This window comes from Clytia hemisphaerica, unplaced genomic scaffold (assembly GCF_902728285.1).
Source record: "Clytia hemisphaerica strain Z4C2 unplaced genomic scaffold, Clytia hemisphaerica genome assembly, whole genome shotgun sequence".
Taxonomy (NCBI): domain Eukaryota; kingdom Metazoa; phylum Cnidaria; class Hydrozoa; order Leptothecata; family Clytiidae; genus Clytia; species Clytia hemisphaerica.
The window spans coordinates 48,288-76,248 of NW_027103300.1; the positions used below are offsets into that span (position 1 = coordinate 48,288).

Here is a 27,961-nt window from a genome sequence, read left to right on the forward strand (position 1 = left end):
CGCAAATAACCCGTCGAAAGTCTCAGTAAGAACAAACGTACCGTGAGAACTTGCATCAGTGGAGGCTAACATGCATAGCCCTCAAATGAACGACGTGGCTGGTCATTAAAATATAAAGTTAAATCAAAACAAAAATAGTAGAGCTGCGAGCGGAGCTGCGGAGTTCATTTGTTTTGAAATGTTGCTGCTTTGAATGGTCAGTCATTTGATGGCTATGCAAGTTTCCCTCCACTGATGCAAGTTACTCGACTTCACGGACAAAGTTTATACGACGCCATCTTGTAGAGCGATATACCTGTATAAAAAATAGACATAAAACTGTTTTTATGATAGTTACACGTTTTTTTTTACAAGAACAAACTATATAAGGCTTTGATGGTATAGAAATCAAGAACAAGTGAAGAACATTATAAGGTTTTGCAGAATCTAATTAAAACATACGATTTTTTAGGAAAATGGACAAGAATACTCACAAAATGGTGAGAATAAGAACATGTTAAGAACATTTTTAGACTTCAAGCCTTAAAAAGTTAAGAACATCCCAAGGCTTCAACAATTTTGGGTGTTCTAATAAAAAAAGCGTAATAGAACAACAACTTTTACTTGGATCTCGGTTAATCAGCAAGTTGAAATCATTTTTGCAAGCTTAAGCGCAATTTATGTTATTTGGAGTATCTTCTGGGATTTTGATTCAGACAAATCAACCAAACTGCGAGGTTGAATTTTAAAAGTAGCCAATCAGATAAGTCCTTGAATTCAACTCATGGAAATAGACATCAAAAATAAATTTAAATATCGTATTATTGCAATTAAAACTCACTTCAATTTTGCTATTACTTTACTTAGAGGCCTAAAACCTAGACAAAGGTGTAACCGCCATCCGGCCGCGTTAACCATCAAACTCTCATGTCACACAAATACAAGTTATTGACAAATGATTTGTTATTTCAAAAAATCTCTAAAAATAAAAACAGTAGAATGCTTTTGTAAAAAATGGCAGTTCCAAACCCTTTGAGGTAATAAAAACAAACTTTTTTGTTTACATTCTCACGATGTGAACCAAGCAAAAGGTTTGCCAAAAGGACAATAAGAGGAGGAACTTTTATTTGTTTGGTAATCTTGTTTGAATTGAGTAATCCTTCTATTTTTGACCACGTTAAGCTTACATACGATGGCCCAGAAGGCTCAAAACACGCACTTTTAGTTTTCACGCACTTCCAGCTCTTATAAAATTAGTGAACTAGAACTGTCTAGGGTCAATGGCCCAGAAGGCTCAAGTGACACTGCGCACTTCTGACTTTTTGTCACGGCGGGAAATTTCCAAGCGAGCGGCCCACGCAATGAAATTTTTTTTGGTCTTTAAAATGAATGTCGAGTTGCGCAAAACGAGTTAATATTTCCGAGTTGCTCATATCAAGAGTTACAGGTTAAAATTTCCGAGTTAAGTGCTAGTCAGCAAAGTTTCCCCTCAGTGGCAAAAATCGGGGAATTTTTCGGGCTTAAATCGGGGAAGAAAAAAGTTACCAAATATCAATTTTGTGAAAACTAGAAGTGCGTGTTTTTGAGCCTTCTGCTGGGAACGCCAAAATAACTCGAGTCGAGAATCTACAGGAAGGAAAATAACTCGAAAATTTAAAAGAACGAAAATTGAAGTTTAGTTAAAAAACGGATATCTTTCGAGAGGGACTTTTGTGTCTCTAAAATATTTTTAGAAGTGCGCAGTGTCGTCACAAAAAAAGTCGGAAGTGCGCAGTGTCTCATGAGCCTTCTGGGCCATGACCCTAGACAGTTCTAGTTCACAAATTTTATAAGAACTGGAAGTGCGTGGTGAGCCTTAGGGGCCATCGTACTTACAAACTAAAATCGTGCACGTGTTGGAAATGATGCGAAAAACCGAATGTCAGTTGACGCTCTCTATTCGATTTTCAAAGGGGAATTACATTTTCGTCGAATAAGGGAGCCTAGCGAATAGCAGAGCGTCTTTTATGAGAGTTTCTTATTGACAGTGATTTTTAATATTATCGAGTAATGAAGATTATTGAATAGTAGAACATCGAATTAGAGAGCGCCAACTGTATTTGCAATTTGTATCCAGTGGTTAATACATAATAGGTAGTATTAACATACGTAATAGGTTTATATTGCTTCGAGTTATGTTTACACGCCATTTAATTTCTAGTCTCGACTAAGCAGGCAACTACCCTCTAGAATACGAATTCCCTGGAAATACTATCAACTTAGTTTTTTAATCTAACTAATATACAGAACCAATCAAAATTTCACCTCGTGAAACCACAAGAAACGAAGCACTGAAAGTTCGTCCAAACCTGTTTAACCTGAAAGCCAAGAAAAATGAACCTTTGTGCTGATGCCATTTTATGTAACAAAAAATAAGAGCGTAGGATTTAATGCGCTTAAAAGTGAGAAAAATTCAAAGTAAACATATTTCAAAATAAAACGACACGACCTCACGTATCCCAAATAACGGTCGATTTTTTAAAGGATTTACAATAAAAATATGGTCTAGACTTGAACTAAGATTTATAAGATTTATTTCTCACATTTCCCACAAAATGTTGTAATAATTACTGAAAGAAAACTTGAAATCTTCTAATGCCTGGCAAAAACAACAATTAATAGGGCAAAACTTAAGTAATATTATAGAAACATACCCCACGCCTACTTCAGGGCTTTTCAAAACTTGAAGTACCATTATATTTTCTGGCCGTTTTCGATTCTTTCTAGAGCTGTGTAGAGATGTTGTTACGAGTATTCTACTAAGATGATAAGTTCTATTTTTGTCAAAGGTTGACGACAAAAAACTAGGAGGGGTTGGTTTGAGGTAGGGCTTTCGGTAAGGGGTACGAAGGCATACAATGCCCTCAGGGGTGAAGGGCGTACAATGCCTTCCAGTCATCCCTCCGATCGATAGACACCACTGGACGTAAAACTTCATCGTCACATAACTTGAGGTTATGAAAAATTAAGTGACCGGCAAGGTCAAACTCACCTTTTCAGAATGTCCGCAATATTCACACCTTTAGAAAATTCGATACAACAAACAAAAGAAATACTGGAATCCAAATAAAGTAGGTGATGAGATCAAATTCAACTCCGCTATATTTCACCAACACCTACTTAACCAAAAATGCTGGGAAAATTATAATCTTATAAGGTAGTATATTTACTATTGGATAAAATCACAGATTCATACACGTCACTCGCGTTAAAATTAAAAGTTTTTGTAATTTTGCAATACCCAATCTCCTTAATGATGTGAATCAATGATTTTTTTTCAACCAATAAAGCTACAAAGTATATTGCTACAGAAATCCTTACACAAACACAAAATGCTGATAAGAAAACAAACCCACGTTCAACAGCTTGTAATCCTTACATATTAAATCTTAAGTAGAAACGCAAACAAACTGTATACCAAGTTTTTATCCTTGTTTTTCCTTATCTTAATACCACAAACTTTTAATCCTCGTGCCTACCATTGACATAAATCCTTAGTATTTGTCAATATTTAGATCCTAAAAACACAATCCAATCCATCTAGAGTATTTTGAAAAAGTAAGTTGATTTTCAAAATTGTTGACAGATCCAGAGATTGAGTAGTCTATCAGGCTAGACGACTAATTCAGACATTGTCGAAATAAGGCAAAAAGTAATGGAGGGAACAATTTTAGTTTATACAAACTAAATCCCGTGTGGTTGAAAATGATGACGTAAAGATCATTGAAATATTCCTACAACATTGACTCTATTTTCTTGTTGTTTTTTATTTAAAAATCCAAGGAAATGTTTATTTTTGGGTTATGCTTCTTCTTAAACCCCGTAACAATAATCGTATTATCATACAACGCCTATACTACTGTATTACACGCATTGTAAACGACTCCAGTCTAGAGATTGAGATGGATCCTCTAGATGGAAGGAATATCTCCAAATTGACAACAAGGCTCAAAGTCAAAAGAGAGAGAGATGGGTAAATTTAGGGAGCTGAGTTAAGATAAGGGAGAAGATTTTTTCATTTTTTTCCATCTTCAATATTTGAAGGAAACTAGGCTTACTGTAATGGTAAACGCATTCAACTTGAAAAGGAGGCTTAAAGCCTATAGATTTCTTGCAAAAAAGTTACCTCAGCAATATCATACCATCCCAGTCCTGACTTTTAAACCATCAAAAACCATTAAAAAGCATCAATTTTTAAATCCATAAAATGTAAGGGATTTTCGAATTCTATGGTCTTAAATTTTAACACTAGTTCAATCATCATTTAAACGGGACAGCCTTTGATATTATCAATTTAGACTGTTTTTAAATGTATATGACGAAAGTAAATAAATTGTTTGTGTTATATGGTGGCTTACATCTTTTTAAGCCTTACAAAACCATTTAAGTCTATTTACTAATCATCGGGTTTCTATGTGAGCTTAAAATTAAGATGAACCCATAATCAAATAAACACTTCAAAAGAAGTGACCAGCAAAACTGATGACAATTACATAAACAAGACAAAATCTAGTAGTTTATTCCGGGGTAGGGGTACTTAGGCAAAATGGGTGTCGGGTATGTGCGAGCCATAAATGTCCCATTTTCACACCTTCGAAAGTCTCTCTGAGGGTTACAAAGACCAATTCACTCTCTAAAAGGGTCCAAATTTTACGAAAATTCAAAGGATCATGATTTTCCAAATTTTGGACAAAAATTGAGTGAAAATTGACAAAAAATTTGGGGGAAATCTCTCCAATGGTCGATTTTCGATTTTTTGCTTGGACATACCCGTCATCTCGCAAACCTAGTACTCCCGGGTAGTTCATCAAAACCTCAATATGATAGCCAGTACCTTCTTTGGTTTTAATTCAAGTGAATTGAACTTGACTGATCCATATATCGTCAGAAGTCACAATGTACTGGCTAAGCTATCAATTCATAAATTGATGGGAAGAATTTGACTTCTGAGTCAGAGTAGGTCTCGAGGAAAGAAAAATTAGGATTCATGGCCAACGAAAACTAAATTTACGATTTTTAACGACTACGAGCTAAAACCAATGAAGTATAAGCCCGAAGGGCTAGAAGTCAATCTCCTTGGTAGGATTTGAAGCCAACAAATCCTACCAAAGTTGCGCGGCCTTGAGCGGCTCGCCTGGTTTTTACACAAATTGCAGATTGAAACTAAAATTTACCGCTAAATTTCGAAAAAAATATCAATCGTAAACAAAGGAATTACTAGATTCAATGTGTCGTCAAAAATGCGGCGCATTTTTTAAGGCTTCACTTTTTCTTGCCTGAGAAAGGTTAGAGATTGAACTCTAGCCCTTCGGGCTTTGAACTCAATGGCTAAAACCCTATACACTATTGTTCTTTTAGCCTGCAGTTTGATACGCGTGTCCATCGGTCACAGTATAAACGTTAACTTTAAACAACAACTTACAGTTACAATGGGAAAAAGGTCCCTCAATTAACCCTTCGATTACACAAAAATGTGACATGTGAAAACCCTTAGTAAAAGTGAAACTTTAACTCTATAAGAACTTTTGATTCATTTTGGGGAATTTTCAATACTTCTTCAAAAAAAAGTATTTCTTTCAATCTGGCTAGAAGTTAGGTATCAGTACAAAAATGACAAAGCAGAATTACATAAAGAGTGAAAAAAGATAAGAGAGTATAGTCCGGGAGCCAAATCCTATATCTCCTTAAATAAGCACTTTTGCTTAACCCAAGATTCTACAGGATAAACTATACATTTTTGGAATCCTCAACTATCCTAGTTTTGGAAATGGTCGGTCCCCAAAGCTAACTCCTGGTCAATTTTTCATACTGGGCCCGAGTTTAGGGGGTACTTTTTACCCTTTGTAAGGATTTGTTAAGGAAAATACCATTCCAGGGATGATATAATTTGCTGTATCTAGTCAATCAGTTGACCAATTGCTTTGAAACTTTGCAAACAGTTTCAAGGTAGGCTGATGATTATTTTCGGCAAAAGATTTTTGTGAAAATTATTTTTATAGGTTTGCCTGGGGAAAAAAAGGGAAATTTGGGTATTTTAGAACTAAATTTTGACCCTTTTTAAGTCTGGGACCTACCCAAACAACTTTTAATGAGACACAAACTAGGTGTTATGATAGACTTTCAAGCAATACATCAGAAAAATTTCAAACAGACAGTATTTAGTATTATTTCAGGGCTGCAGGGGGTAAAATTGCCCATTTTTCTGGGCTTTTACCTTATTTGAGCAATTTTCACCACTAATCTTGGTTAAAACGTTATCAAAAATAGTTTTAACTTGATTTTTGTGTAATATATCCTGAAAGATTCCAATGCTGACTTAAAACTAACAAAACCAGGGTGCAAATGGACAAACCAGGGGGTAAAAATGCCCATTTTAGGCGATTTCTATCGTTTTTGGACCTATTTCGCCCATAAAGCGGTTTTATGGTGTACCAATTTTATTTCTGACCACTGAAACAAGGATAATTTTGTAGTAGGAGCAATGGGAAAGTTATTTGTGGTTTTCATTGTCTGTAATCAGGGTCACTGTGGGCAAATCAGGGGTAAATATACCACTTCTTGGTAGTTGTTGCCTGAATTTGGATGTTTTTATTGTATGGTAGCCTCGAATTTATGAAATTTTGAGATGGAAACCAGTTATATACCCTTCAGTCATTTCTTAGCACTTTTGTTGACAACCTACACAAAATAATGACGGATTTAACTTAAGTTATGGCCAAATTATAACATTTATTTGACGTAGTTTTGTCAGTTTTTGCTTTGAGATTCCACTAAATTGCTATTCAGAGCTTCCAAAAATGGTCCCTGTACTGGTTTTTAAGTAGAATAGTTATTTGGAGCCTAATAATTTGTAAAATATTGTTAAATTGGGTAGAAATATAAGTGCTGTGTCATTGTTAAGGCCTGCTTTGATGAAAGATTTTGTAATCGTTTTGTGAAAACAAAACTAACGGTCCTCTGCATACTCATAATGTGGGGCCCCCCTAATGTACTACATACTCATAATTTGACTGATCATTTTTGCCGTCATTATTTTGTGTAGTTGTCAACAAAAGTACTAAGAAATGACTGAAGGGTATATAACTGGTTTCAATCTCAAAGTTTCATAAATTTGAGGCTACCATACAATAAAAACATCCAAATTCAGGCAACAACTACCAAGAAGTGGTGTATTTACCCCTGATTTGCCCACAGTGACCCTGATTACAGACAATGAAAACCACAAATAACTTTCCCATTGCTCCTACTACAAAATTATCCTTGTTTCAGTGGTCAGAAATAAAATTGGTACACCATAAAACCGCTTTATGGGTGAAATAGGTCCAAAAACGATAGAAATCGCCTAACATGGGCATTTTTACCCCCTGGTTTGTCCATTTGCACCCTGGTTTTGTTAGTTTTAAGTCAGCATTGTAATCTTTCAGGATATATTACACGAAAATCAAGTTAAAACTATTTTTGATGACGTTTTAACCAAGATTAGTGGTGAAAATTGCTCAAATAAAGTAAAATCCCATAAAAATGGACAATTTTACCCCCTGCAGCCCTGAAATAATACTAAATACTGTCTGTTTGAAATTTTTCTGATGTATTGCATCAAGGTCTATCATAACACCTAGTTTGTGTCTCATTAAAAGTTGTTTGGGTAGGACCCAGACTTAAAAAGGGTCAAAATTTAGTTAAAATACCCAAATTTCCCCTTTTTTTTCCCAGGCAAATCTATAAAAATAAATTTTCACAAAAATCTTTTGCCGAAAATAATCATCAGCCTACCTTGAAACTGTTTGCAAAGTTTCAAAGCAATTGGTCAACTGATTGACTAGATACAGCAAATTATATCATCCCTGGAATGGCATTTTCCTTAACAAATCCTTACAAAGGGTAAAAAGTACCCCCTAAACTCGGGCCCAGTATGAAAAATTGACCAGGAGTTAGCTTTGGGGACCGACCATTTCCAAAACTAGGATAGTTGAGGATTCCAAAAATGTATAGTTTATCCTGTAGAATCTTGGGTTAAGCAAAATGCCATTTTTTGGGTTTGGCTCCCGGACTAGTAACAGAATTCGGCCATTCCCTATGGGATTAATTAAAAAATGATTACTTTTTAGAATTTTCTTAGAAACAAATTATGAAAGATTAGGTTTATGGAAGATAGACGTCACAGCCTTGATGACTTGTGTGTTAAAGTAAACAATAAGGCTTTTCCATCCATTGACTAACTCAAACAATATCGCTCACAAGAACTGTAAACATGCAAAACCTGCATCATTTCTTATAAGCTTATAGGAAGACTTGTAACAAGGTGATGATTAAAGTTGTAGATTCTTGACGCAGTCTCGCAAAATTCCGTAATGTAAACCTTCCAGATGTTGAAAGTTTTCCCGACCTTCAGAGCTTTAGCGTGTCAGATGAAAATTTCTGCATCTGGGTGCCAGATAAGACCTTCGTTATCCAAATGCATTTACGAAACACGAGGTAATAAAAAATTTAGATTTATTTCTATCAGGAAATGGGCCCCAGTATGTTAGAAAGTTCAAAAGTAAAACTCAAAGCCTTTCTTTCTTATGCACCTCACGAAATCAGAAATTTCCCCTTAAAGGGTCAAAAACTTTTCAAAACTTTTCCGAAACTCAAAAAATTTAGAGAAGAATTCGAGTGTCTTTTATTAAAAGAACTTTAAAAGACTATTATTACAGTATAGTAAAAATTGCCGAGTTATATACTAAATTCGGATCTGAAAATATTGTAACAGCCCAAGTAACGATTCAATCACAGAAGACAAGAGTGTTCTTATAGTTAAAAATGCTATTGAACAATCATATATAAATAAAATAACATGAAACACCGGATATCTTATCTAAGAGTCTTAAAGAGAAGGCTTCAGAGATTTGGTGTGAATGCTTCACTCTGATTGGCTCAAACCATGAGAAACACTTAAGTTGTTTGATAATTGTTTTGGCTTTTTTTGAACTGTCTCGTGCCCCTTACAATGCACGGGAAAATGATTTAAGAACGTAACCTGATTGGTTGTTTGAGATGAGCTGTTGTTTACATTGTCAACAAATGAGGAGTATAAAAATGAAGTGACGAAGTGTTTGAGCAATCATAAAAATCTGAAAACACGATAAGTCAAGTTAAGAAGACAGAAGATATTTTAAATGCACACATACTTTGCAGATATGGTTTACAAATTTCAAAAACGACCAACTGAATTATTTTTATCAGTTACAACCAGTGACGTCATGACAGCACCAGAACGAGACAACCGAATGAAATCACCTTCACCAGCTGCCGCCCGTCTACCAACGCCAACCAGGGGCGGATCCATCGAACGTAAATTCAAGTTGATTCGCAAGAAATCGAGCAAAGAGAAGGAGAACCTTGTGAAAGGTCATATGTTTGTGGCATCAGATGCTAAGAATGAGTGTCCAACGCCATCCAAATCAACCACAAAATTACTCAAAAACAAATCAACTAACAAAGCTTTTACAACTGGTAAATTATTTGATGCAGTTTTAGACAATGACTTTTCAACAACCAGAAAATGTATAATTGCTGATGAAATGGATGTGAATGAGACAAGCCCTGAAGGTACAACTGTTTTGCACCTCGCTTCAGCTGCTGGCTTCTTGGAATGCTTACAACTATTGGTTGAATGTGGGGCTAAAGTAAATAGTGTTGATACTAACGGACGCACTCCATTGGAGTATGCTGTTTTATACGGCAATTTCGAGTGTGCTGCACTATTGATCGAAAACGGAGCTGACTCTAAAGTCATCAAAAATGGCATCCATTGAACTTTTTTGTTGAGTCATTTTGGCCATTTTTAGAGAATACTTCTTGTACAGTTCGAATATTTATTTTTATCAGAATTTCGAATTTTAAATTCAAATTCGTGTATCATACTTCTTTTGTGAATAATTTGTTAGTTTCTTGTATATATTATATGTTGTTATAGGAAAAATGAGAAAGTTTTTTTTTAAAGTTTGTAAATTTTTGAATATCAGAAAAATAATGAATTGAAAGCTGATAAAAATTCAGTAAAATTAAAATAAAATCACAGAAAATTAAACTTGATCACGTGTTACAATTTCTTGTTTGAAATATATTTGGTATTTTTTTAAGTGAAAATTTCTCCAGAAATCTTCTACCAAACAGAAAAAACACAGACTGCATTTTAAGTGAAGTGTGTATTCCGAATTATACACTCCACACTTATAGGTTTTTTTTTAAAGAACATCAAAAATCTTTGAAGCCTTGGGATGTTCTCAACTTTTTGAATTTTAAGCCTAAAAATGTTCTTAACATGTTCGTATTTTCGCCATTTTTTGAATATTTTTGTACATTTTCCTTTGAAATCGGGTGTTTTAAGGTCCGCAAAGCCTTAAAATGTTCTTAACTTGTTGTTAAAATTTTGGCCACCGAAGCCTTATGTCCTTATATAGTTTGTCCTTTATAAAAAAAACGTCTGAAACGTGTATTTTACAAGAATAGTGTCGATAAGATAGGGTAGGGTGAAAACTGGCCAAATATCTCCCGAGTGAGAATTTGAAAGAAAAATGGTTAGGAAAAATTTGAAAGTGGTATAATTTTGCCTGAAGATACATTCGTCAACGAACGTTCCCCACTCTGGATACATATATACATATGGGGAGAAATTAGGTTAAGATATGTAAAAGTCACTGTGCACCATTAACCATTTGTAAAAAGCTGCATATCGGTTGAAAAAATCCAGGTTATGCTGAATTTTTACAATTTCATTCAAATGATTCCTTCTATGTCTTAGATCGCGGACTTCTGCATATTTCTCCGAATAGAAACCAAATGTGCAGACATGGTTTGTACTGAAAAGAAAATGCTTTTTGTATTAATGTCGTAAAAAAGGAGCCCGCAGTTCTCCTGCTGACGTGGGCCCTGATAGACAGCACGTTATTTCGAGACAATTTTTAAAAATATTTTTGATGGAGCTAACTAATTGCTAGCTAAATTGAAAGCACTTTACTTAACATTAAAGTTTGATTTTATAAGATAACCCTTCTTATATAAGAATTTTTCAAAACTTATATGCCAAAAAAGAACAATTTTCAAGCAACTGAACAAAAACTGAATTTCAAGCAATTTGAAACTAACAATTTAACACTCAAAGTGCCAAAAAATCAGAAACTTCTAAGCCTTAATTAGAATTTAGTGGTTCTTATATAAAAATAAAACTTTATTAATTTAGTCAAGGAGGAAGATTCTGAAAGTCACGTAAACATAAGAACTTCGCAAAAACTACTTTTAGAAATGAGTTAAATTTATTGACCCTTGACTCAAACGAATAGGTTAATCCATAAGGAGAAGGAGCAGATTCTTCAAAGTCATTATAATCCATCTAAACGACACGTACTTATTTTGAACTAACAAAAACATTTGAAAAATTATAAAAACTTTGGAATGAGTTGAATGAAATGTTTTTAAAAACTCTGCCTGACCTGGATTAAACCGGGACGACACCTAATAAAAATACTTGGTGTGAAATTTGAGACATTTATACAACAAGCGATACTTTTATGGACCTACTTGTTTATAAAACGAATAATAAAAGTTTAAAGAAGGCAATGTAGAGACAAAATCTGAATAATTTAAAATTTTTCAAATTTTTTCTCGAAAAATGAACTTTTTCATATTTAGCACACTGTAATTCTATAACTTAGGTAAAACTAATGAACAGATTTTTAACAGTCCAAAAAACCCTATTTTTGGGCGCAAATTGGCCCCCAAATTTTTTTCTCGAAAATCGGGCTCCGTTATATTTTGGTAATCACCCATTTTGCACCTTTGTACCAAAAATCACAAAAGTTAATTTATAGGACCTCCAGATAGGTTCCAAACACTAAGCAACTACGAAAAGACAATTCTAGCTCATTCAAAAACTAGTGGAATAAATCAATCTTTGGTAAAAAATGACTCATTAGTCAAAAAAGATTAAAAACAAAAATGTTTACAAATGACGTCAAATTTTGTCATCACTAGAGGTTGACAGACTAATTTCCTTCCTTTGGAAAACAGCAATAAGTGTACGAACGATGATTAACATTTAAGTGTTAACAGTGAGTTTTAGATTATTAACCTTTCCTTACGTCATTATGGATTGAAAAGTAAACATTTCATGTCCAACCTAATATGGAAAAAGCAGTTTAATGCTATTAAAACAAAACTTGAAAGTGAAACTCGTGAAAGTGTAAAAAATTGAATCGTCATTGACCTCTGTGTGACGGCCCCTGCGGCCCCACCGCCTCAATTGAGGTGCCAAAGATACCCTATGATTTCAGTCATACCAGATTTTTTTTTAGTATAAAACAATAGAATATCTATCACTATTGGGATTTCGATAGAAATGGAAAGGAGTTCCACCGGGGCTGTGAGGCAGGATTGTGTTTCACCCAAATACGTAAAAAGAGTCCAGCTACAACCCCTTTTAGTTTTGTAAGGAGTATATGCAATAGAACTAAGATTGGCAATCGTGACCATCGAAATTATAGAGACCAATCGATTTAATAAATTTACAAGAGTGATTTAGTATCGAAAAATAGGTCATTGTTTCAGTTTCTGGTCATTTTTGGCCGTTTTAGGTCTACTTGACAATGCTGTAACTTTTTATCTAAGAAAGATCTGAACACAGAGTTTGAAGTCAGAAAGGTTTAAATATTCTAAAAAGATGTCACGATTTTTGAACAAGTAGTTTTTCAATCCATTAGATTATTCTCCCTGGAAATATCTTTCAAATGGTATGTATATTTTTAAGGTAACATAAATACATGCCTAGAAATTGTCAAAAAGGTAGTGTCCATATTTTGAAACAGACCATGGATTTATCATAAAGACTCTGGATAAACATCGAATGAAACGGTGGAGAGCGAAGTATTGCATTTCCATTGTTTCAGAAAACAATCGATGTACAGGTTTTGTCCGCAAAGGACAACTGTCATGGCGGCTCGAAGGTCTCTGATTTTGAAAAATGATTAATACTCTTATTTCTAAAAGGTTCTCTAACTTATTCTATTTGTACTTTCATCGATGGTACTTTTCCTGGCCAAAAGTTTGAAAATAAATGCTAGAATACCAAGCGGTTACATTTATGAAATCTGGTGTGAGGCGAGTAAAATCAAACAAAATGCTTATAATGACACGAAATTTTGATTTGGGAATATCTTTAGAATAATTCCTGAGAAGAGCTAAGATTGACATATATTAGACGTGAGTCTCATAGCTCTACTGTGGTATGAAAATCTTTTGGGGTGGCACGGTGGTTTTTAAGCTTGAAGTTTGAAAATTTCTGGTGTCAGTATTCAATTTCTTATATAAAAATGTTTTTGCATTATTCTCGCAATATAAAACGTCATAACGACATATCATTAGCAATTAACTAGCTGAGTTTGAATCTCAGAGGAAAGTTTAAAGTCTCTTTTAAGAATTGGATAAGTGCTCTTTGATGAGGAACTGCAATAAAAATGCTACGAAAAATCATTTAATAGTGGAAGGAGGGTGAACAATAATGTCATTATTGCGGACAAGGCTTGTACATAAAAAATCGGTAAAAATCAGCCAGTTGTTTTTCCAGTGTCTATAATAATTTCTTGAACAGACTATGGTCTGTCATTTTCACAGTCACTGAGTTTCAGTTTTCTTTTTAAATGGTCTTGAAGTTATCATTGCTGAAAATGATAAAACCGAGATTAACTTTCCGTAAAAAATTATCAAATATCGTAAAATTCATACATGTTTTTTTATAACCATATATCTAAGCTCAAATATAGCAAAAATTTAGGCATATACTAAGTATTGCCTTGGGCCTACGAAAAATGTATTTTCATTATCTTGCCTATTTTTGGCTGAGATTTTACGGATTTTCGGAATTTTTCTAAAATTTTGCTTGGGATACAATAATCCTTATAAGCATTTTTCAGCCTTGTCAATATTTTTTATTTTTTTATTTTACATATATTCGGCTTCAACTTATACAAATTGTTCTTCGATCCGCCTAAACTTAAAGGTAGAAATGAAAATACAAAAGAATAAATATAATAAATATATATAATTTTTTTTAAATTTTTATTAACATGTAGACTAGCAAACTAGTCTGTAAATTAATCATGTCAGAGGGCGGGAACATAAAGGCGGCAGGCGTTTGCTAGAATAGGAGCTGCGTAGGAGAGCGAGCAAAAGTTGGTGAGAGGCTGCTGATATACAGACTAGAACATTCTGCCACGGCTTCATTTTGAAGGTTTTAAGAACGGAGGAGTGCTTTCCTAAATTTTGGAGGGAGAAAAGCCGACAAACCACTTTGTTTTGAATTTTTGGTGGTAAAGGATGAGCCACTTTTCCACAAAGTTTTGAAACTTTTACATCTTAGTTGTTTTTGTTTTTCATACATACATTCTTAGAAAGGTAAGTATTTTGCAATCTAGCTTCAGTTTTCTACAATCATCAAAAGTGTACAACAAGGATTATTCAGTTTTCTCTAAGCAGGTTGGTGGTATATATGTTGTACTTTGGGGGCTTTTTGCTAGCCTCTTTCATTCAAGAAGGTAAGAAATATTTTTTCTATTTTGGTTCCACCTAAAGACTTTTTCCTTTTTTTTTAGTACTTACAGACCATGTTGGCTAAGTGAACCTCTCCAACATCCTTTTTTTATGAATACAACAGTAACACTAACCAGGCAGGAACTCTGCTCAAAAGTACCAAGCAATATAACCTTTTTGAAAAAATTTTGACACTATTTTTAGAATAATAACATATAATAATCAATAATTCTGACACTTTTAATATCTCATGATAACCTAAAACAGGTTTTCAAGCCGTACCAAAAATTTTAGTCAACATAATATGCAGTTGACTAAAATTTTTGGTACGGTTTGAAAACCATTTTTAGGTTATCGTGAGAATAAACAGTGTTTCCTGGTTAGTTTAAAGAATGTCATTACTGCCAGGGGCTGCTGTCTGACAGCCCGACCCTCTTCAACAGACTCACTGCTACAAAAAACAACCTGTCCTGACTGTCAGCATGTAACGTACTAGCCAAGCACAGGAAAATTACACGTACGCATAGAAAATTAAATTGCTAGACCTTTTGCTAGTTTTAAAGATGTCATGTTGAATAACTAAAACTTCAACCTCAAAACAATGACACATTGGTGCATAATTATTATTGTAAGTGTATTATTATAATTAAGTATTTCAGTCTGTCATGAAAAATGTAACATCTGACATGCACAAATTTAATTTGTGAAAAATTTGCAGAATTTAGTGCTGTGATAAGATAGCTCTGATAGAAAATCTAGAATTTATATGGTGACAGAAAAGTTTTTGGGTACACGTATTCATAATTTTAGAAACACTTTAAGATTTATGTCTACCTGTATATTTTTTAAGAGTTTCCTTGCCACGCTAACCTTATAACTTAATATAATTATGTAAATTAAAGTTACCTATTCGAGAAATTTTTGTTGTCAAACTGAGAATTCTGAATTTTCACCATAATATAAATTCTGACAAATGTTCACCTACGTACAACTATAATTTTGGGGAAATCCCACTTGTTCGACAGTATACTTGTTCGACGGTACATTTATTAGACCAGTTGTTCGACACTAGTAACTGTCAAACAACTGGTCTAATAAATGTATTCAACACTCTTTTCTCTAACAACTGGTCTGTCTAACAACTATATAGATTGTCAAACAAGTGGATTCTCAATCAACTGACCTGTCTATCATTTTGGCACCCATTTGTTCCACAACCCACTTGTTCGACAACAATTTGACAAGAATTAGTTGAACAAGTGAGCTGTTGAAAAAAAATGGGTTGTTGAACCCATTTTCTGTAAATTGTAAGTACGTGTACTGTAAAATTAACTTCACATTTGAAGATTTATGGCTATAGTTTTCTTGCCACACTAATCTGGCAATTTAAAAATATGTAAATTTTTAAAGTTATACAGTACATTTGAGATTGGCAAACTCAGAATTCTTAATTTTCTCCATAAATTCTGCTAAATTTGCCTCCTCCAGTTTTGGAAAAATTACTAGAATTGAGTAAAACATAAGATAAGCATGGTGAAAAAATTTAATCATTTTTTTAAATGTTGTAAGAAGACTTTTAATATTTCATAATTTGAAAGAAAATATTTTTTGGAGAAATTTGTCAGTGCTGCTTTACCATAACTTTATTTCTCCTCAAAACCGTGTAATTTCATCATAGGAATAGATATGGTACGTGATTCAACTTAAAACAAAGGGATAGCAGATATTCACAAAAGTTTGTAGCACTTCCAATGCGTACGACATTCTGTGTCAGTGTTGTGTAGTAGTCTCTGGTAGTCCAACAACCATATATTTTTGATAAAGAACCTTTGACTTGAGTCCTGGAAATTTAAAAAGTCTTATGTCTGTACGTACCTGGGTAATCCCTTTAATTACCACATGGTCCACATGTAAACCTAGGAAAAGCTGAAATGAAGAAAAAAAAACTCACAGTCCACAGTGTTTGCAATCTGAATACTCCATTCCTAAAATTGAATGAGTTATGAATAGAAAAAGATAACAAAGTCAACAAGTTCTGATAACCTGATAACTGATGTTATAAGATTTTCCATCTTCTCTTGCCTCTCAAATCAAAACAAAAAACAACCAAAAATGAGCCAAAGAATTTTGCAGAGAACCATGAAGAAAAGCCACATATACACAAAGAACAGACTGACCAAATAAGAAACAAGAAACAAAACATCTTTTCAAATAAAAATTTCCACTAGAAGTCAGCCATTATTTTTTCCAATCACTCCCTCCTCAAAAATCAAAACAACACGATCTGCGACTTTGACGGAAGTTTTCATTTCTCATTTCACGAATTTCTCAAAGTTCATTCATTTCTACAACGCCGAAATCTGGCGTTTTAAGATTGGGGGGAGTTTCTAAACATCGACCAGAAATGGCGACCACGACCAGCGACCACGACCGGCGACCAGATAAATTTGGGTTATCGAGTTTATCTGCTCTCTCCACCGTAGAGAACATCCAAACCGAGTCCTGATGTGGCTTTCAAATGAACCACTGAGCACGTGGCTGAGAATTACTCTAGCTGAGAATACTAAAAGTGACCTTTGACGTTACCAGTCATTTTCTAGACAAAGTGACACTTTTTGACAAAAATATTGACAGGGCAAATAAGTGTGATGCCTGTAAACTTTATTACACCAAATATTTTAATTGTACCGAATGAGATGCTTTTAGTATGAATAGATAGAAATTGTGAGTAGGCAAACCCTGGGAAGGGCAGTTTTAGAGATATCAACCTCATCAATTATTCTATTGTCCTTACATTGTCAAAATGACTTATTTTGACAAAATAATGATCTGATGATCAAATATAAAGGTTCCTAAATAAATTCCAGCACAAATTTTGCCACTAATTTATTTGATGCCAAAAATACAAAAGGATAGAAATTGACACTCTATTCAAGCTTCAAGAGCGTTGAAATGGCTGCTCTACACGTTTAGCACGTGGCTTTATAATCACTGTAGGTGAGACAGGGGTGAGCTTTACTTTTCAATTCGATAAATAAATGATCATAAGAGAAAGACTCTACGGTGGAGCAAGAGGAAAAACTCGATAACCCAAATTTATCTGGTCGCCGGTCGTGGTCGCTGGTCGTGGTCGCCATTTCTGGTCGATGTTTAGAAACTCCCAAGATTGGGGCTTCAGCTTAGCCGTTTTTTCCTTCCTGGGGTTTCGCTCCAGTCGGGCTTTCAGCCCTCGCCGCCGACAAAATTTCTTCCTACGCTTACCTAACTCCTACGCTCACTTTTCCCGCGTAATACCGTTCCAGCCCGATTGGCGTGCCAGTCTAATTAACATGTAAAAGTTTAAAGGATTATTGCGAGCCAGAGACTCAAAAATACTTAAGCATCTCCGAGCCTGTCTTCAAATTTATGTATGCTTATAAGAAAAACATGTAATTTAAACAAAAGTTTGATTAACACTAAGAGTAAGAAAATATATAACATAGCATGAAAAGAATTTGAAAAAGGAAGAATGATAAAGAATCATATTTAACACGTCTAGCAAACTTGGCAACTTTTTGCTGAAAAAAGATGATTATATAATATGAAAGATTTAAGTGGTAGAAAAGCATCTAAAATATATCTGTGTGTGTCTGTGTTGAGAAGGCAACCAGAAGAAAATTACTCGATTAGATTTGATTAGAAAGTCTCTGGAAATTTTTTTTTTGTAATACAAGAGTGTAGTATTAAACGAACGATTTATGACATCGACAGGGAACTCCTCAATCTTACCATCGCAATCAAAGTTAAACGATGAAACGAAAAATAAAGAAGCTGCTTGTCTTGATATCAGCTCTAATATCAGCTTCCATGGTGCACATTACCTATCTCGGAAATACAGAGAATATCAAACGAAGAATTAGCAACCGAGAAAAATATGACAATCAAGCGAAAAGGTCTCAAGGTAAAGGTGACTTCATGTATATTAATGGAGTTGGTAGATTTTTAAAACCGTTTCGTAAGAAGACAAGTGCATCTTTTGGTGAAAATACCATTAGAGAAAAAGATTCCCACCGAAACAAATTCATTTCGAGATGTAGACAATGGCTGAAAGATTCAGCTTTAATAAATAAAACAAATATAGAAGAAGCCAACAATGTCAAAGGTGATATAGGTTTAACCAACCCTCCAAGCAAAAACAAGAAATGTACAGAAACTTTAAATACGAAACTTGAAGATGCTGAGATATCGAACTTGACAAAACAAGTTACAAACAAGCAGAATCCACTACATGCATTGACTATAGACGAGCAAAGACAACACGAGATCGTAATAGAAACTGAAAAACGACGACACAGGTATTTCGGACCCGAACTTCGACCCATGTTGACGTCGTGGCACCAATTTAGCGCCGCTAATAATGTCTCATATTTCTTGACAGCTGGAAGTCTGATTGGTGCATTTTTACACGAAGACGCTCTCCTTGGAGATAGTGATATAGACATTATGATCGATCGTGAAGATATCAAAAACCTAGCAAAAGTTCAATCAAAACGAAACTTTCAATTTAACGAAGAAGATGACCAATTTCGATTGATTTTGCAAAGGGATTGGCAACAAGAGGCCGTCAAGAAACGACGCCGTTTTACATGTGACGGGTCCCTGACAACGTACCTCGAAGATACATGCTCTTTTCAAGACCCCATTGCCCGTTTGATACGAAATATGATGTATATTGATATTTTTGATTATCACTTAGAAGGACATATATTTAAATGGTATGGAGACAAAACAAAACCAGTTAATCAAATTTTCCCATTGAAAGAATGTAGATTTATGAACTTGACAACATTTTGTCCACACAATAGTGAGTCTTTCTTGAAGACTCATTATGGAGAAGAGAGGTACAATCAAATTCTAAGAGAAGATAGTAATAGATTCAGAAATCTTAATTGAGAAGTTACATAGACACCATTGATTTGTGATTATGAGAACCCTTATAGATGGATTTCTGACATCTTTGTTGATTGTGATATTTTGATTTGGGGTTTTTTTTGCCTCGCTTACGTCAAACTCGATTGGAAAGAGTGTTCAAATCTGACACTGGAATATCAAGTCCAAATTGAGAGCATTGTATTGCAATTGAGCCCCAAAGTGTCCCCTGATAGCAAAACGTAAACAAACCAGGAAAGCCCAGAAATCCATCTATAGAAATACACCTTTTCGACCGTAGTCGAGCGTGCATTTTTTTGTCCGCTTTATCCCACTAAAACCGTCCCAATCCTTTTTTGACGCATTTTTCTATTGTCTATTGGTGCGAAAAAAGGACTGGGACGGTTTTAGTGGGATAAAGCGGACAAAAAAATGCCCGCGCGGCAATTGGTATCTACGGTCGAAAAGAAATTGGTACACCGAATGAAAAGAATAATACTGTCAACTAAAATAAATCCATACTTATCATAACCTCAAATACTTAACAAAAATTCAATCTAATCATATTTTTTTTTGGAAAAAGATTTACCTTTCCATTTTATGTTTTATTTTATGTACCCTTTAAAAAACATTTTGAATTCCTTCTAATTCTCCTTAAACCTTTCTAAATTGATTGGCCCAAAGGAATTTACTATAAAAAAGGGATAATGGTTTAGCTTTTTTTCAGATTGAATTTATTTGAAGTTTTACATTTCTATAGTTGTCTATGAACACGATGACACATAATCAAAACAAACAATTTAATGACTGATGCAAGATTCGTTTTTCTACAGATTTAAGTACCTCTGGTCGGGTGACGCGCATCTTAAAGAATGGCGTCGAGTATTAGGAGTACCTTCAAACATTCAAAACAACTTTTTTGAGTATCTCATAATCTTGAAATATTCCATGGGAGGGGTTATACTTCAAGGACTAAAATCAGTTTATTTTTAAAACGTCTTTCTCTCTCTGTTCAAGAATCAACAAAACATTGGCTTAAAAATAATTCCGTCGAAATACACACAATATCTCACCAATGTTTTCTGTTTGTACCACAGCCACTTCTCAATAGTTTTTTTCTGAAACTCAGAGCCTGCCGCAATTAGTCTTAATAACAATTTCAATATGCGTTTACATTGGTGAAATTAATGTCTTACGATTTTGAATAAATATCAATGTTGTTCTATCAATGTGTTATTCACATCTTCAATATTTCCATTGAATAAACAAAAGCCAAAAATTCCTGGTCAACCATTGGTTATAAACCAAATCACGTGATGCGATATCTCTCACCTCATTTGTCGATCAGTGTACCACGTGGTTTCTTTGCTTTTCCTGCCTCTTCTTCTGTAAGTTTTTGTTGAGCTGTTCTTCTCTTTGTTAATTGTTGGGAAATGATCCTTGCATTTTGTGCATAAGAAGACGCGATTTCAGCCTTTGAACGTAAAAAAAAATATATTCTTTGAAAGCCCCTTTAAGTTTCAAACAAAGAGTAGAAATCTATCTACGAAAGGATCATAGTCTAAGACGTTTAGCCGAGGAGTTTATGTGTTTATGTTTCTTTTCTTTAAAGTTGATGTAAAGTAGTCCAAATTGTACTTAGCTCGAGGCTAATCAATATCAACTTTTAACTTCAATCCTATCTATAAAGTTGACACAAGATCAACTGGATTCACAATCTTGCTAAGGCGGGGTGAGATTGAGCCACTATAAAGAGTTTTAGGACCTGAATGGACGCTAATTAACGCATTATTTCTGTTTATAAGTTCAACCTTGGTATACTTTACTTTTGGAGGGAGATAATTTTTTAGTCAGGAAATAGTTTGGTCTGTAAAATAGACATCACTTACAGCTTCTAGTTCTTCTTCTTCTTCATCGACGGTTGAAACAGTGACTGATCCAAATTTCCCCATTTCTTTCGTATGTTTCTTTACCATAACCTAAATTTGTTGTTAAAATGGAGTGACAAGTTAATTTACGTTTTTATGGTTTTTCGTTTTCATGGTTTTTCATTTTTTTTTTTTTGGTGATTTTTAAAAGATATAATTTTTAATTTGTATATGGTCTTCATTAAGCACTATACTAATCAAAATCTATATCAAAAATACTCTCGGATGCCTAATAAGCAGGGGGTTTGGAATAAGCAGGGTGGGTGGAACCGGGGGGTGGAAAAATTCTTAAAACCTAATAAACGGGGGGAGGAGGGTTGGAATAAGAATGTCCTGGGTGGAAAACTTTCGAAAAACTAATTAGCGCCCCCCCCCCACTTATTAGGTACCCGAGAGTGCTCATTGCTGAATTTTATACAAATACTCTTTTTGCTTACTTGGTAATTGGGTATAAACAAGAACTTCATTTGTCTCCACTACTCAAATTGTTTGGTTCAAATGATATCCAGGCAAGGTTCAATCAAAGTCTTTTTAAATTCTATAACCAGATGGGGTGCCTTCAAACGACCCGAAGTCAATTGCAGGTTGAAAAAGGATGCTACAGTATTGAAATTGGTTTAAAATAGTGGGGAGGCTTGCTGTAGAGAAATTAATTATTGTACAGTGGAGTTTTCATAACTTGAACCTCTATAACTCGAATGTCTCCTTAACTTGAAAGACTTTGAACAAGTTTCCTGGTCCCTTTAATCAACAATGTCTTATAAACTTTACTCCATAATTCGAAATTTCTTTAACTCGGACAAATTTGTGTTCCCCGTGCGAGTTCAAGTTATGGAGACTCCACTATAATCATACTAACCTTTTTAGCTTGCGGTTGTTTCTTCAATAGTGAGGGATTCTCTTCAGTCTTACCTTTCACAACAGCCCCTGAATATGAAAAATGTAACATCAAGAAAAAAGCATCCTCAAATTGTCATACATATTCTGCTAGTTTATACTTAGGTAAAATTTTAAATTTTTTCACTTTGAATTCCTCACACGAATGGACGATAAACTTACCATCAACGATGAAAGTAATTTTGGTTTTTTTATCGTGTCGAGAGAACAATAGCAGGCCACACCTAGCAAGAAAAGGAGAAATATAAATAGACATAACATTAATGAGTTTAAAAGAGAGTTCTGTATAGTAAAATGAAATCAAAAACCCCCTTTGATTAGTAGGAGGGTGCACAAGTAATATAGAGACTTGGAGTAATTTTAAGTAAAATAAGTTTCTGACTGCAGTCGAGGGCAGTCGAAAGTGTATTTCTCAGCTTAGCCTTGACCCCCCTTTTTAGTTGCTGCGAGCATCAAACAGAGAGGCTAGGGCCGCTAACTAAGAGAAGGAATGGAATAAAGCTGGAAAAGGTATTTCAAGCTGGGAGATAAAGAATAAAATTAAGAAAATAAATACATCAAACCTTTTACATTTGTATCTACACTGCTTTTCCAAACCTTTCTCCCTAAAATAAAAAATTTTAGAAGAATTATTCATAAGCACATTTAGTTTCAAATCAAAGAAAATTATAATAAAATAAAACTCTAAATCAAGGAAAACATTTTCAAAGACAAACTTGATCAGGGGAAACTTTGGCTTTAAAGAAAAGTTTGTAAATACCAAAAGATCATCTTATTTGTTGTTCAATAGAATAAACATTCAAATTGAACACAGAACTTTAGTATGGTTCTCCAGAAACGGTAGGGAGTTTTCCAGAGTTTTCAGTAGTTGTAATATTTTTTTCTTTTCATTAATCAAATTTAAATAAACGTAAAACCATTGATAACAATGCATCATCATTATTATCCTTCGATTTTGGTCCAAAGGGGCAACATTCAATATACTTTCAAAAAGGTACCTTTTTAAGAACACTGTCTCTGATTCTTCACAACGTAATTTATGTGCATGATATTTTGCGTCTACAACCCTTGCACCATCTTTTCCTCGCAGTGGAAGTTTCTTTAGATCACAATCTATGTAAAAATTATATAACTTCTATATTAGTAAATTACCGTGGCTGATCTGGTAATTCGAAGTTTTTAGTCTTTTTAAAAGGCGGCCGCCAGTTATAATCCGCGGCCGCCTTTTACAAAGAGTGGCCGCCTTTTACAAAGAGTGGCCGCCTATAATACTGGCGGCCGCCTTTTATAATAAGTGGTCACCCTTTTCCTTCGAAAAAGGCGGCCGCCCTTTATAACTGGCGCCCACTCTTTATGACAGGCGACCGCGGCCGTCAGTTATAAAGGGGGACAAGTTCATGCTTTTCAATAAGACGCTTAGTAAAACGCTCGTCAATCTTGTATAGTGAGCGAAAAATTGCGCACGTCAATTATACTTTGATTCTATAAAAAAATATCTAAGGGCGTTTTGTACGAAATTGTGCATGCTAAAATTGGTTCACGTGCGCGATTTTGTAAAAATTTCAGCCTTGCACTCCATCACAGAGCCTATTTGAGATATTTTACTAACCAGCCCAGAGAAAAATTTTAAACCTTTATTATTTGAATGCATGCCTTTTTAATACTCAAATATAAAAAAATTAAAAAATTTTAAGTTGGTCATTAGTCAAAAAAGTCATTAAAATTGATTTGCCTCTGCGATGGAGTGCAAGGCTGAAAGCCACTACATGAATATGGTTCATCCTATAAAAGGAAGTTCATTCTATGGTAGCCTATCTTGAAGCAACGACTTAATAAAATAGATCATACAATGGCTCTTAGAAATCTTTTGTTTTCTATTCATTTTGTATTCTTTCATCTTGCCGGCTTTCCGCCGTCCGCGTAAGTCATATTACAAAGAAATTAGACTTTTTACAAGCATCTCTAAATGGTGTAAAATCAATTATATCGAATTTCTACTGACCATAAACATAATGTTCGATTTTTTTTTGCTTACGTCAGATCGCATTTTTAATCATCTTTCTCACAAGATATTTTTCAATATTTCTGTTGCGCTTTTCAGCGCATTTTCTTTAAGAACATAAACATTTTTGAAAGACTCTAACTAAGAAAATAAATGTGTGTTCTTAAGATAGAAAACACAAACACTATCCAAATACAAATGTTATAATTTTAACAATGTTTATTAATTTTTAAGCCTAAAAGTTTGACTTGAAATTAAGAACAGGTTCACAAAATTTAGGTCATGTGATCAATATCAACCAATAGCTAATCTTAAAAAAATGCTTTTGCATGCGGAATGACATTTTAATGATGCAAAAAATCATTAAATTTTTTATCATTCTTACGCAGATCATTTCAATAGGATACTGGTCTATCTATTTTATTAGGTCGTTGCTTGAAGTAAAGGTGGTCGAACAAAATGTTTTTGGCATATTGATGTAACTGTCAGATACAGATTTCATGATTTCACAATTTTAAATTTCCAACTATAGAGGGAGGTGCCCAGTGCACAACGCCAAACTTATTTGTCACTTTTTTCACTTACTATTAGTTTTTACATAAATTCTTTTTGACCATCTTGTAGACAAGGTTAAAGGCCTACTTTCAGTTTGTTATTGCTTTGTTTGAAAGCTTCTTCTTGGAATAATAAGCCGTTGAAGTGAGCACTATCAGAACGATTGTTCAAAAGAAAAAATTAGAGCTTTGGTCGCAGGTAAACTTAAATATATTGGCTGAAGTAGTACTCCACTCTGTTATCTTTGAAAACAAACGGCTTTTTGCTTTTGTCATTCGCTCAAATTTGTAAAATAAGCCTGAATCTCAAAGTGGGTTCGCCCTTTGGTTCCTTACTGTCGGACGATGGTGGCAATCATACACTGGTTGATTATGATATCAAAGAAACCTTTAAAGGCAATGGTTTTTGGTTTTAAGCTAGGATATACATTCATCTATATGCTACGGAAGTCTATATAGTTGTTCTGCAATTTACTTATTATGCATAGGGAAAGTATTATGATAGGCTTATGCCGCAGCAGTGGCAGCGGTATATAATCATATTGGTGCGGAATAAAATTTAAAAAACCAAAGTATATAGAGTCATGTCACTAGTGCACGAACGGCCCCAGTCCACGAACGAGAATTTTTTAACTTAAAAAAAACAACTAAAAACAAACTTCTATAAAACTTCCTTTGAGCAGCCAGAATCCACAAACTTTCCCTGTAATCTCTCCAAAAATTAAAATAAAGGTAGCACTAGAACAACACCAAACAAATTTTGAACAAAGCCAAGCAAAAAAATCACGAAATTCGGGATTTTTGTAAACATGGCTAATTGCAAAAGGAAATATTTTTATAAGAAAATTTGCGCAATAAGAGTTCTGAAAATGACTTTCCTCTTTTAAAAACCTGTTATCTTCCATCATCACACTAAATTTCATTGAAACATGTTAGCTCATTAATTCAAAATCAACAGAAACATATCACCAGTCAGTAGTTGAAAAAGGGTCCAGTCCACGAACGGTCCGAAGACCATATTCAAAAGGAAGACATTGCAACGTCAAAACATTTGACAGCGCTGGTGATCTCAATACACCTTATCGGAAATTCCACCTCCTCGCGATGTTGCTACGCAACACTTTTTGGGAGGTAAACAAAGCTCGATATTGCGGTTTTCAGGCAAAAAGCCTTACAAGACACCCAAAATATTGATGCCGAAAGAGCCTCCAAATCAACTGAAGAACCACCGAAGTTGTTGTTTTTCTCTTTCTAGTAGCTTCTGCTAGCATCTTGAAAGCTTTGTTCTGTTTGTTTTTTTCAAATTCAGTGTATTTTTAGGAACATAAACAAGCCAGATATAAGCAAATGAGTTCTTGTTTTACGCGGGAACTTTTTTACAGGCATAGAATTCATGTAGTATATTTACGTCACGGAAATGTAGTGTTGAAGCTGGGCCGTACCACGCAAGCGTACTCCATGTATTGCAAGCCATACCGCCGCTACTCGCGCTACCATTTATGTTTACCTCCCAATTTCAACGGATCCATTTTAGCACTATTGTTTTTGTGGAATTTCCGATAAGGTGTATTAAAAAAGAAGACACTACATTGCCGCGCTTTTCGAAAACTTGAAAAAGAAAACAAAAAAATAGACGACAAGAAAATATTTACAAAAATAAACAGGTTAGTAAAACGCTAAAGTTCTTATAAAAAAGACGCTTTTTTAGTGAAAAGTTTAAACACCCCTGTATCATCTCGGAAGAAAGTTCAAGTATTACCTGCGAGCCGAGCTCTGACAGTTAGTCACACTAGGAAATCTAGCTTTCAGAAAAAAAAACATCAGTCATCTACAGGATACATTTCAGCAACAAGGATGAGAGTTACCTGAATCAAGTTCGCAAGACAATATTAATTAAAACTTGAAAGTTGGAAACAAAATAAAACGTGCAGCAGCCAAAATCAACCAACCAAAATTTGTCATTCAATTCCCGAGACAGCGCTTCGATTTTTAAGGCCTTGTTTATACGCTAAAGTAAAAACAATTACGCACATGTAAATGGGTCATTGTTTGAGGTCCGGCAAAATTTCCGGGAGATAGCCTATCCGGTAGTGCGCGGATCTAGGTGGGTTCCGCCTCCCCCGTAGATCTTTTTCTTGGTAAGTTGATCTTCAAATTAGTTTTCAAGGTTGGCTTGGCTCAAATTTTTTCATCTATGGCTCAAATTTTAGGCAATTTCTCAAAGTTTTTGAAAATGTTAATTTCATTAAAAAGCGCCGGGTTATTTTTTCATGAATCCCTTTAGAAGTTTTGCGGTGCATTTTTTTGCTTGAGAGTCAAGTAAACGATATAGCGCTTTTGCAGCATTAATCTTTGATACGTATTTTGGCGGGACGCTAGTGTGGCTAACTGTCTGATTTTTTCTTTCAAAAGATCGTTCGCGCACTGGTTCCTCGCTCGCAGACTGGGTCTGTGTAGCTCGCTTTAATGACTTGTTGGGGACACTGGGAACCCCCTCTATATGGTTGGAAAGCTAAAAGAAAGCTCTAAATTAAGTTGGACCTAAAATTGAAGATTTTCATGAGCGTCAAATAAAAAACAAGCAAACCCGGAATGGCTACTTGAATCTCTCAAATTAGGTTAATCCCTGCTCTTTCTTTAACAACGTTAACATTAAAATATCATCAAAGAATCTTCCCTCCCATCTATCTTTGTATGATTGAGTTTTTAAATATCCAACATGACATTGTGTCTAGCAAAAGGTCTATGCATTAAAATTCTGTTCTGAAAACTCTCTTCTACTTCATTCCCCCGAAATAAAAAATGGAGCAAGAAAGACACACAGAATAAAAAAAATATCTCACCTAAAATTAAAGCCACTTGTCCGCAAAGACAAAAGTATGGCATCAGTAAATCACTTCCATCTTTGTATTCTTCTTTGTCTCTTGAATCTGAGCAAACAATGGTCTTGGAGATGACTTTAGGCATGTTCTATTTCAGTCTTTCCACTTTTGTTCGTTTTTGTTCAGTGATTTTAGAACGTGCCACAGCTAGCGTCTACCATATTTGTTTTGGTGAAGCACGAAGAACGAAGTCTTGCTTCTAGTTGC

General features: G+C 34.5%; 3 protein-coding genes across 4 annotated transcripts; 2 read left to right on the forward strand and 1 right to left on the reverse strand.

Annotated features, from left to right (window-relative positions):
* Positions 1-168: 168 nt before the first annotated feature.
* Positions 169-27,961, reverse strand: LOC136811257 (STING ER exit protein-like). 2 transcript variants are annotated; one of them, XM_067067882.1, is made up of 8 exons: positions 27,716-27,961; positions 23,315-23,429; positions 22,880-22,921; positions 22,479-22,540; positions 22,279-22,346; positions 21,381-21,470; positions 20,824-20,965; positions 169-295 (listed from the first exon to the last, which is right to left on the reverse strand). In XM_067067882.1, exons 1-7 carry the CDS (start codon positions 27,837-27,839, stop codon positions 20,825-20,827), a joined length of 642 nt encoding a protein of 213 aa, XP_066923983.1. In that variant the 5' UTR covers positions 27,840-27,961; the 3' UTR covers positions 169-295; position 20,824. The 2 variants fall into 2 exon arrangements, with proteins under 2 accessions (XP_066923983.1, XP_066923975.1); XM_067067874.1 differs by lacking the exon at positions 169-295 and having other exon boundaries at positions 20,474-20,965.
* LOC136810805 (acyl-CoA-binding domain-containing protein 6 homolog) lies at positions 9,109-10,090 on the forward strand. Its single transcript, XM_067067398.1, has one exon. It carries the CDS (start codon positions 9,177-9,179, stop codon positions 9,813-9,815), a length of 639 nt encoding a protein of 212 aa, XP_066923499.1. The 5' UTR covers positions 9,109-9,176; the 3' UTR covers positions 9,816-10,090.
* On the forward strand, positions 18,373-19,515 carry LOC136810957 (uncharacterized). Its single transcript, XM_067067554.1, has one exon. It carries the CDS (start codon positions 18,373-18,375, stop codon positions 19,513-19,515), a length of 1,143 nt encoding a protein of 380 aa, XP_066923655.1.